This window comes from Brachionichthys hirsutus, chromosome 6 (assembly GCF_040956055.1).
Source record: "Brachionichthys hirsutus isolate HB-005 chromosome 6, CSIRO-AGI_Bhir_v1, whole genome shotgun sequence".
Taxonomy (NCBI): Eukaryota; Metazoa; Chordata; class Actinopteri; order Lophiiformes; family Brachionichthyidae; genus Brachionichthys; species Brachionichthys hirsutus.
Window position 1 is genome coordinate 511,668 of NC_090902.1, and position 11,701 is coordinate 523,368.

General features: G+C 53.6%; 1 protein-coding gene across 1 annotated transcript; it reads left to right on the plus strand.

Moving 5' to 3' along the window:
* The first annotated feature begins 212 nt into the window (after positions 1-212).
* Positions 213-10,588, plus strand: pcdh12 (protocadherin 12). Its single transcript, XM_068740630.1, has 8 exons — positions 213-3,086; positions 3,841-3,899; positions 4,105-4,256; positions 4,530-5,106; positions 5,526-5,644; positions 6,533-6,697; positions 6,777-7,033; positions 10,253-10,588. Exons 1-8 carry the CDS (start codon positions 213-215, stop codon positions 10,586-10,588), a joined length of 4,539 nt encoding a protein of 1,512 aa, XP_068596731.1.
* The last annotated feature ends 1,113 nt before the right edge of the window (positions 10,589-11,701 follow it).

The window sequence follows — 11,701 nt, forward strand, 5'->3', positions numbered from 1 at the left end:
GACGCCGGCAGGCGGGGGCAGGACGGGAGTCCACGACCACAGGATAAGGTCTTAGGTTCACCTCCCGTGACTGGAGCTTCACTTTTCGTTTTAGGCCGTCAGAGATTTGATCATCTTTGATGTTTACCTTCGTCGGGATCTTCTCTTGGACTCTAAAGTCTCTCCAGAGACGTGTAGCGATGTCCTTTTGCTGACTCGACGGGATCCTTTTGATGCTTCAGGTCATCATGCTGCTGCTGCCGCTGCTTCTGAGCCTCTTCTCGGACGCTCGCTCCTCTGAGCCGTCATCCATAACGGTCCAGTACCGGGTTTGGGAGGAGCAGCCGGCGGGAACCCAGGTCGGCCGTCTGGTGGACGACCTCCGGCAGAGGGGTGAAACCGGCCCCTTGGAGGATTTCCAGGTGGTGGAGCATGAAAAAGCCCTGCCCTTCTCTGTCAGCACTCGAGACGGCGCCGTCTCCACCCAGGGCCGGTTGGACAGGGAGGAGCTTTGCAGGGGGTCCGACCTTTGCGAGCTGGCCTTTAGTGTCCTCTATAGGAGAAGCGGTGCTGTGAATTGTCTGCGGGTTCGTGTGGAGGTGATGGACCAGAATGACCATAGTCCCAGTTTCCCCAGTGCCGTTCAGGAAGTGGAAATCTCAGAGACAGCTGGTCTCAGGATGCGAATTCCGTTGGACCGAGCGTTGGACCCTGACGCAGGGCCGAACGGCCTCCAGACCTACTCACTGTCCGTCAATCAGCACTTTGCTCTGGATGTAACTGTTGCTCCAGGTGGGACAAAACAGGCAGAGCTGGTGGTGATCAAAGAACTGGACCGGGAGGTTCAGGCCTCCTTTGACCTGACCCTGGTTGCATGGGATAAAGGGAACCCTCCCAGATCTGGGAGCACATTGGTCCGTGTTAATATTCAAGACTCAAATGACAACAGTCCCGCGTTTGAGGACAGCACTCCAACTGTGGAGCTGCCCGAGGACACCGCCCGAGGGACAACCATCATCAGCCTCAAGGCCACCGACCGGGACCAGGGCGCCAATGGGGAGGTGGAGTATTCTCTCAGCAAGCACACACACCTGCATGTACAGAGACTCTTCTACGTGGATCCACAAACCGGGGCCGTGAGTCTGAAGGCACCTCTAGATTACGAAGTCCAACCGTCTTATGAAGTCATCGTACAGGCCCGCGATCGTGGGCCCAACGCGATCCCCACCCACTGCAAACTGCACGTCAAGCTTCAAGACGTCAACGACAATGCACCCAGGATACACGCCACCTGGACTTCCCCCAACTCACCTGTGGCCACCGTGCTGGAGGGAGCACGAGAAGACACTTTCCTTGCCTTGGTGGTGGTGTCGGACGCAGACTCCGGAGACAACGGCAAAGTGACAGCAGACATCCAGGAGGGGTCGGGGCCTTTCCGCCTCAGACGTATCCACGGCGACAATTACATGATTGTGACCAATGGCAGCCTGGACAGAGAGACGGTAATGAAGTACAACCTCACGCTAATCGCCCAGGACTACGGAGACCCCCCCCTGTCTTGTGTTAAACACCTACCTGTACATGTCCTGGATGAGAACGACAACGCCCCCGTCTTCTCCACCTCCCTCTACGAGGCATCGTTTGAGGAGAACAACATCGCAGGCTACCAGGCTCTCAAAGTCGAAGCCCAAGACGTCGACCTGGAGCTCAGCGGACGAGTTTCCTACTTCATCCGCAGCGACAACGAGGTGGACGCCGATACGTCTTTCTCCATTCACCCGACCAGTGGCGTCATCAGCGTCCGACGCCCCCTGGACTACGAGGAATCTCACAGCTACGCTTTCGTTGTGGAGGCTACGGACCAGGGTCACCCACCCCTCACCAGCACAGCGACCGTTCAAATGCACATCCAGGATGTGAACGACAACCACCCGGTCATTAAGGAGCCACAACCCAGAAAGGGCGTGGCTTCTTTAAGCGTACCTGTCAATGCAGACAAGGGGGAGATCGTGACTGAGCTGGGGAATGACATGGAAGAGGGTTCCGGCACTTTGCCGATCACTCACTCCGCCAGAGAGGGACTCGTTGGGTTCCTCGCGTCCACAATTAAGGCCGAAGACGCAGACTCCGGTTTGAGCGGACAGCTCAGCTACCAGATTACCGACGGAAGCGCCCGCGGATTGTTCTGGTTGGACCCGGCTACAGGCCAGCTCTTTGTTAACACCACTAACGCTACCGAGCTGATCGGAACCACCCTGACGGTAAACATCGCGGTGTCCGACATGGGCCGGCCCAGCCTTGAGACCAAGGCTACGCTGGAGGTGACATTCATCAACCTCAAGGACCATCTGAAGAACTCATCGCCAGGTAACCGTGGGCGGCTCAGCTCCACCATGATGATGGCCATCTGCCTGGGCGCCACCTGCCTCCTGCTTCTGTTAGCCGTGGCTTTGGTGACGACGTTCTGCCGCCCGGACAAACGGGACAGCCGGGCCTACAACTGTAGAAAGGCCGAATCCACATACACCCGCCACCCGCGGCGCCCACAGAAGAGCATCAGGAAGTCAGACATCCAGCTGATTCCCGTCATCCGAGGGAGAAAGGAGGAGCCTCCTGAGGATGACCACGAAGCCCAGCCATTAGCTCCATCACCGGTGATGCCAGGAGACCAACCAGAGGCACAGTACGCCTCAGCGGCGTCAGCCTCGGACTCCAGCTCCCCCCCCCACGGACAGCCGGAACAGGAAGCCGCCCAACCCGCCACCCACCGAACCAGAACACTTCGGAAACCTGGAAACATTGAACTTGATGGCACTTTGCCCCGAACGCCTGCCACGCCATACCGAACTCTCGGGAAAGCCAGGAACCCTTCATCATCCTCTTCAGCCTCACCTTCAAGCACTCTAAAGCGCCAGGCCCGGGTTGAGGGGCAAGACTCGGAACCGCTGGACTCAGCATCCCAGGCGACCCTCAGGAGGCCAAAGACCTCGGAGGGACGAGGAGGTCAGGATGCAGAACATCAGCGAATTCTCCAGAACCTGGTCCGACTGTCCATGGCTGCGTTCGGAGACTCCATTGAGCTGTCCTCTGCTTCCCCAGAGGTCCAGGTAGGTACTGGTCTCATCTGAGGGGTTTGTGGGGGGGGGGGGGGGCTATCATGCTGCTCCGTCACCTTTACTGAGATGAAGCGCTGCTTCAGAGTCCAGAACAGGGTCTGAATCGGACAGACCCAGACCCATGTTAGAACCGGACAGGAAACCAGAACAACGGCGGGCCCTCTGTTTTTACTCGTCCACCACACGAGACAGCCCCCAAAAGCTGGGCCGGTCAGAACCGCCCGGTGTGGAGGTCGGGGCCGACGCCCAGCAGACAGAACAAAGCGCTCATCCGGTCCAGAGTCCATGAGAGACGGGTTCTACCCAGCATCCTCCACTGGAGGTCGCAGAGGAAGCGGTTCACCTCCTCCTCCAGGCTCCGCCCACCTCCACCTCCTAGTGGTCAGCCGGTCCAGGCAGGAAACCGCCAGAGAAGAATAGGCTTTATGTGGAGGTCATTTCCTGTACAGCTACACACACGTCATGGTCGTGTGTGCGTGTGTGTGTGTGTGTGTGTCTGCTGACGCCACACACACACACACACACACACCTTCCAACACAAAGACCAACACCACTGTTACCTGACGGTGGCGTCTACATCCTGGTTTACTTTAACATTTTGGTTTCATTTCTGAAAAGCTTGATGTCGATCACGTCACATTTTCGAATTCTCTCTTCCCCTCTCTCCATCGTCTTCCTCCTTCCTCTTCGTCCCTCCTCTTCCTCTCTGCAGCAGATCTCCCAGCTCCTCTCCCTCCTCCACCAGGGTCAGCTGCAGCCAAAGCCCAACTTCAGGGGGAACAAATACTCTCATCGCAACGGAAGGTCAGTTTGAGTCCTCCACCCTTCCTCATCATCGATCCTTCATCACCCGCCCATCGTCCTCCGTCCTTCATCCTCCACCTTCCCTCCACCTTTATTGTCTCCATGGTGATCGAGACAGAAGACCATAGATCTAAACTCGTGAAAAGGAGCGTCCCGAGGTCATGGCGAATATTAAGCCCCTCCCTCATTGTGATGTCATCTGCAGGTACGGAGGCCAGGACTGCTCTGATTGGCAGAGCACCAAAGACAGCGGGCACGGTGAGAGCGAGGCTGGAGACGTGGACTGGGACCCGGGAAGAGACTCCCCTATAGACCCCCAGCTGGAGGAGGGGCTTAACAACCTGCTCCACAAATCAGGTAACAGAGACACTAATAACAGAAGCTAACAGGCTAACAGGCTAACAGTACCGCTAGGCTGATTCCTCGTTATCAGAGGTTGGTATTGAGCTCCTGCGTCTCTTAGCATGTTTTTATGAGTGGGTTCGTCTCCCGGTGGGTTCGTCTCCCGGTGTCGTTGGGTTCGTCTCCCGGTGTCGTTGGGTTCGTCTCCCGGAGACACTTCTTTCACTCTTCAGAACAAAAGCTGCTTTAACCCAAAACATAAAAAAGTTTCACTCACAATGGAACCAGGAAGAAATGTGGAGAACCGGAAGAACACAGGAAATAACACGGCAGCAGATTCCACAGCAACGTCCGTCCACACGGCCGTCCACACGTCCGTCCACACGTCCGTCCACACGGCCGTCCACACGTCCGTCCACACGTCCGTCCACACGTCCTTCCACACGTCCGTCCACACGTCCGTCCACACGTCCGTCCACACGGCCGTCCACACGTCCTTCCACACGGCCGTCCACACGTCCGTCCACACGTCCGTCCACACGTCCGTCCACACGTCCTTCCACAGGTCCTTCCACACGTCCGTCCACACGTCCTTCCACACGGCCGTCCACACGTCCGTCCACACGGCCGTCCACACGTCCGTCCACACGTCCGTCCACACGGCCGTCCACACGTCCGTCCACACGGCCGTCCACACGTCGGTCCACACGGCCGTCCACACGTCCTTCCACACGTCCGTCCACAAGGCCGTCCACACGTCCGTCCACACGTCCGTCCACACGTCCGTCCACACGTCCGTCCACACGTCCTTCCACACGTCCGTCCACACGTCCTTCCACACGGCCGTCCACACGTCCGTCCACACGTCCGTCTCACGTTTAGCTTGATGGCCACATTGGTATGCTAGTGCTACGAGCATGGACGTGTTATATTTATATTATTTAACTCTTAGCTTGGTAGTCAATTTGGCGTCTTAGCTCAACTAGAACGTTAGCATTAATAGCATATCAATGCTAACTCTATAATCCTAGCAGATTGCTGCTGCTGGTGTGATACTTAGCATGTTAGCATGTTTGTGTTGTTTGTCTCACTTTTGTGTCGATAATAATATTGGGATGCTAATGCTACAATGCCAGTGTTATTAGCATGTTGTATTGTACTTTATGTTTCTTTAAGCTTGATAGTAATATTGTTATTAGCATAGCAATGCTATTAGCGTGTGCTTTGATAGTACAGGACGGGGTGGATGTAGCGGGTGGTGCTCGACTCACCCCCACCCTCCAGGCTCGGAGTAACTCACACCAGAGAGTTTGATGAAGACGTCGCAGCAACCTGCCTCGTCTTCATCGCTGTCAGGATGATTCATGCACATCTTTTGTTGGGGGCTGAAGATGATGTTACAGGTGTGTGTGGAGGAATGTGTGTGTGTGTGTGTGTGTGTGTGTGTGTTTAACACGATCACCTCACGATGGCTGCATTTCAACACATTAACGTGATGCGTTCAGTAAACGGAGGAGTTTTCTGCGCTGGAAGGATCTGTGGAGAAATAGTGCAAAACAAAAGGAGGAAAGACGGAGAGGAAATTAAATCTGAGGGAGGTCTGTCCCAAAGACAGTGTGCATGTGTGCGTGGGTGTGTGTGTGTGCGAGTGCATGTGTGCGTGCATGTGTGCGTGCATGTGTGCGTGTGCATCTGGTTGGGGTTAGATGAAGCACGTTGATTGTTCTCAGATGTTAAGCTAACTGCCTTTAGCGCCGAGCCGATGAAAACATATTATTATTATTATCATAATTATCATCATCATCGTGGATGGACAGACCTATCAGAGACATTCAGTGTCCTGATTGGACGGGTCCGGGATCCGACGTGTTTCCCCCAAAAATAAATAAATAAATGAGTAACCGTCGGAGACGCTGTTTACGCCTCCGACGGCGTCTGGGATGTCTTCGTGTCGCCTGGACGGGATGTCTAGCGCTACGTTTAGCGGCTGGACGCCATGCAGGCAGGAAACGTCACCGGATAAAAGCACGGTGTTGTTTCCTGCTTCACTTCCTGCCTCGTCCTCATTGGTCGGCGAGGACAGGAAGAGTCCGGCTCGCAGAACAAATCTCGTTTCTTCAGTCAGAAAACAAAGAGAACGAAAGGAGGAGGGGGTTGGTCACAGGTGTGCGGGCAGTGGGAGGGGCCAAGAGCAGCACGCCCAACCACAGAGGGCTGGGGGGGGGCGGCGCTGATTATTGATCCATCACTTCCTCTTCCTGTTTAAATGCGTCATGTGATTCTCCCTGCAGACGACGTCTTCTCAGAGGCCGGCGGTCCGGCTTGGATGGCGAGACTGTCCCTCCCCCTCACCGCTGACTATCACGACAACGTGTTTGTCCCTAACGGGCCTCCGTCCCCGGAAGGCGAGCTCCTTCCTCGTGCCGCTCTGGACTCCTCGTCCTTCTCCACATTCGGTAAAACCCGGAACTCCCTCTGCTGTCATGTCTGATCGTGTCCTGCGAGGACACAGTGACACCTCCTCTGTCCTCTCAGGTAAAGCTCCAGGGAAGGACGGCCCACTGGGCGGGGCCCTCCTCTCCGAGGTCAGTACGCTCTTCGAGATGTTGATGACGCAGAAGGCCGACGCCCACCCCGGCCCGGGTCCTGACGTCCTGTACCGGCTGTCTGCGGCGTACTGCCGCTCGCTGGGCCTGGACGGCGCCGCTGCCACAGAGAAGGGGTCGGGTCTGGCCCCGCCCTCTGGACGACCCCAGAAGAACCAACCTGGACTCGATAAACACACGTTTGACGTAAATGAACTTTAAGCTGTGTCGATTCTTTTCTTCTCACCCATGTTAACGAGCCGTCTGTTGCCAAGGCAACGGAGGATCAGCTTCGTCATCTTCAGAAACATGCTAACGTTTGCTAACACGTTCACATTTTGGAACCAGAAGAACCGTTGGAGGAACCTTCTCAGCTCATGTAGCCTTAAATGGAACAACGTTTCTACGTCATGCAACAACAACAACAACATGTTGCTATGGTAACCACCAACCAGCTTCAGGGGTCTGAAGGTAAACAGAAAAAGGCCATTGAAGGTTATTTAGTTGTCAGAGTCTAAGAAGGTGAAGCAGGAGGTGATAAATGGAGTCTGTCTCCAATCCAGCAGGAGGCGCTGTCAGGGAGGAATGGAAGTTTCAGTCTGGAGAGAGGAATTCTGCTTCTGTTCTTTAACTGGATTCTCTTTCAGTTTCTCACTTCTGCCCAAAGTTTGTTTTTGTTTTTACTTATTTAGCTAAATATCTGAGCAGCACTTTGTAAATAGTGTTTTTATATCAGGAAAACTGGCGAAACATTTTTATTGAATGTTAGTTTTCCTGGATTTGTACTCAATAAAGTGTTTTATGCTGTTTAAACTGGACACCTGATGTTTGAAGTCTTTCCTATAAAACGTTATTCTTTTTTCTTTCGTTTATATTCCTACACTTTGAGAACTGACAGGCTTCATGAAAACAGATTTCCTTTTGGGTTTAAATCACATTCAGAGCTTAGTAAAATACATTTTATATTAAAATACCGGTACATAAAATGAATCAAAATATCACATTTGATTAAATTCCATTCAGAACGACAATAAATTTATTTGGATACAGTTCGTTACGTCACGAGATGAACAGCTGTTCAGTCTCAGCTGTCATTCTTTTTCAGAATAAAAGAAGATTCAGAGAGAATAAATGTGGAGTAAAAGGTGAGCCGCTGCCATGTTTCTTTTGAGGAGGCCGCCATCTAGTGTTCCAGACCCGCATTACACCCACCGGAACGCTGGACCACAGCTCCCCCTGATGAGCACTCAGGGAACAACAAGCAGCGCGAGTGACGTCACGGCGGGAATCATTTGATTGACGGATATTAATCAGCTGCTGCTTCGCAGAGAATAAATAAACACTTCCGGGTAGAGATGGGCCGAAACCTGTTTCACTGGTTCAACAAACGTCACAACGAAACACCGGAAGTGACGTGTGCGTCGAACGTTTGGCTTCATTCATTAAAGGAGACACGCGATACACGGTTTACCCCCCACCCCGCCCCCTTTTCATGACGTGTGTCACTTTACAATAAACTCAAGCCCAGCGCTAACACTTACGTCTTTAATAAAACCTGTTTTTAGTTTTCTTTGCCGCATTTAAACGCGTTGGTTGGCCGTTATATGTATATCTATAAATCACACACTCACCGCAGTCGACAGGAACGCCTCCTCCGCCTCTCCGTCAGCGAATGCTTTTCCATGTTTTCCATGTTTTCCATGTTCCACTATCCAGTGAGAAACGTTAGAACTCCGATTAGCACGCTTCGCTAGCGCTCCGTTTTATCCGGCTCGTCTCTGAAGTGTTTTTTGACGCCGCACACTCGATGTCCTGCAATCCACACTTTCACAGCAAAGCCGGTCCAACTGTGTTGGGTTAGGGTGGGGGCTAACTAGCCATGCTAACGCCGCTGCTCGATAGTCTGTATTTTATTAACTTTATTAACAAAACCACGCTGCTAGTCTGTTTTTTAAATGAACTTTAGTAACAAAATCGTGCTGCTCGATAGTAAAAAAAAACTTTATTAACAAAATCACGCTGCTAGTCTTTTTTTAATGAACTTTATTAACAAAATCATGCTGCTAGATAGTAAAAAAAAACCTTAACAAAATCACGCCGCTAACCCTAACCCCCCGATCCAGACTCCCAGCCTCCGACAGCAGGACCGGACCGGACCGGACCGGACCGGACCGGACCGGACCGGAGAGCAATGTGACGGCGGCCCATTAGGAAACACTGGAGGGCAGCAGCAGCCTGCAGATGAACCGTCCTCACAGTCCAACGGGTCAGCGGCACCAGAACCGTCAAGCCCCACCCAACTATGAATCATCATCATCATCATCATCTTGTGCTCCGCCCCTTTACAGTCAGTTTCTTAGTTTTGCTTCCTGTCTTGCTGAAGACGTCTCACAAACAGAACCCCCATTCTTTTTTTTTTGATTGGTCCTATTCTTTAACTGTCCGTCACGTTGTCACGAGGCTCCGCCCCCTCCCGCTGACGCATGGATCCCGCCCTACAGGAAACACCTCACACCTGTTGTTACTGTCACAGACTCAAACATCCTGCCGTCCATCGTGGTTCCGAGATCCGGTCCGTCTCGTTTGAAGGATGGGTTTGTGATGTTTAATAAAGAGCCGTCTGTGAGGGGCAGCCGAGGCCTCCCCTCACGGTATCTTTGTCATTGATTGATTTGATATCGGACCTTATCGATGACAGCGACGCAAGGATCCGTAGAAACGCCTTTAATCAGAACCGGGTGAGAGCGGATCCAGATCTAATCGCCGCCCTGGTTTTATTAGCAGATGGATTTGCCACCATTGGTTTAACCTCCTAATCAGGTATCGCCGCGCTTGGTCCGCCCCCGCCCCCGCCCCCGCCCCCGCTTCAATTAAGACCAACGGAGATGGAGAGATGAGAAATAATGAAAGATGGAGGAGATGCGGGAAAATGAAAGTGGCTGTCACAAACAGATTGATGGAGAGATTCGTGTATATATGAAAGAGCTAAGAGGAGATAAAGAGGAGAGGAAGAGGAGGGGAGGAGGGGAAGAGGAGGGGAGGAGGAGGAGACATGGAGGAGGGGAGGAGACCCAGATCCTCCAGGACGAACTGAAAACTTGTCTCTACATGTTCGCATCTTGATCAACAAAGTCGACCCGTTCTTTTGTTCGGCCCGTCAGAACCGACTTCCTGCTGGACTTCCTGTAACGCGCGGCGGCGACAGGAAGTCGGCCTAATTACACCTGAGCCGTGGATCCACCTGAGCGACTTCAGGCTGCTTTCCTGCAGCCGAGGCTTGATCCGGGTTTAATGGGAACCCGATCCCCCCCCCCCCCCCCCTACCTGGGATTAACCTCCTCATTATTTCTCCCGTCCACTTCCTCCCCGTCTCGTTAATTTCTTTCTCCTTCAGCTTCTCTCTTCGCAGTTTAAATGTTTTTCCAGACTCCATTAAGGAATCACATCGGCTCCCAGACCGCCCCCAGAGACTGCCCCCAGAGACCGCCCCCGGAGACCGCCCCCGGAGACCGCACCAAGAGACCGCACCCGGAGACCGCCCCCAGAGACCGCCCCCGGAGACCGCCCCCGGAGACCGCCCCCAGAGACCGCCCCCGGAGACCGCACCAAGAGACCGCCCCCAGAGACCGCCCCCAGAGACCGCCCCCAGAGACCGCCCCCGGAGACGTGCCACGCCCACTGTGTACTACAAAGCATGCCACCCGCCTGGCAGGCCACACCTACTTCATCTGTAATGTCCACGCCTCTCAGACTCTCTTGTGATGCTAACGCTAACGCTAATGCTATCAGAGGCTCCGTGGACCTTCCACCTTTTGGCATTCTTCCCGCCCGTCGGCTTACCAGAGCGTTCGCGCCGCTAGCGGCGAGCCAGCGTGAACTCATTTCGCAGGTTAATTAGAACAAACGGATCAGCTCGGCGCCGGCGAGCGGCTTTCGGTTAGTGAAAGGTTGCGGCTGCGCTCCGCCCCGCGGCGCTCCGATCGTCTAAATGCCACCTATCGATCGCTCCGTCACGGCCGGCCGCCACCGTTAGCGTCCGGTGATTGAGCGGCGAACCGTCGTGGGTTCGAGTCGTTGAAATGAGCACGGATCAGGCTCCGCCCCTCGCCGCATTCATTGATGAAGCCTATCGATGATATCAACCAATGAGGATCATGTCCTCATTGGTTGAAGCAGATCATGTCCTGCTTCGGTACCAAAATCTGAGCCGTCCACCAAAGAAGTGTAAACGAACAGAAACGTGATTGATCCAGACTGAGACCAGTTAAATGAACAGAACCGTGATTGATCCAGACTGAGACCAGCTAAACGAACAGAACCGTGATTGATCCAGACTGAGACCAGTTAAATGAACAGAACCGTGATTGATCCAGACTGAGACCAGTTAAATGAACAGAACCGTGATTGATCCAGACTGAGACCAGTTAAATGAACAGAACCGTGATTGATCCAGACTGAGACCAGTTAAATGAACAGAACCGTGATTGATCCAGACTGAGACCAGCTAAACGAACAGAACCGTGATTGATCCAGACTGAGACCAGTTAAATGAACAGAACCGTGATTGATCCAGACTGAGACCAGTTAAACGAACAGAACCGTGATTGATCCAGACTGAGACCAGTTCTTGTAGTCGGACCACATACTGGGAGGCGGAGGAACCAGGTCCTGGACAGGAGCCATTCTAGTCCAGGTTGGACTTCAGGTCCGAGCTATCGTTCAGGCTCAGGGGAATGAAACCGTCCTAAAGCCCGACTGGGTCGTGGACACCCTTTGTGTTCTGAGCTCAGGACTCGGTTGACCCTTGACCTACGACCGTAGAACCAGCACCACCTGCTGGTCAACGCCAGTCTCCAGTAGATAGCGGGTTAAACC

Excerpts from the sequence above, each read along its gene's own strand:
- pcdh12 (XM_068740630.1), top strand. The coding sequence starts at position 213 with ATGCTTCAGGTCATCATGCTGCTGCTGCCGCTGCTTCTGAGCCTCTTC. Across the intron at positions 5,645-6,532 it reads GGCTGAAGATGATGTTACAG|ACGACGTCTTCTCAGAGGCC; the intron begins GTGTGTGTGGAG and ends TTCTCCCTGCAG. Across the intron at positions 7,034-10,252 it reads TCGATAAACACACGTTTGAC|ACTCCATTAAGGAATCACAT; the intron begins GTAAATGAACTT and ends ATGTTTTTCCAG.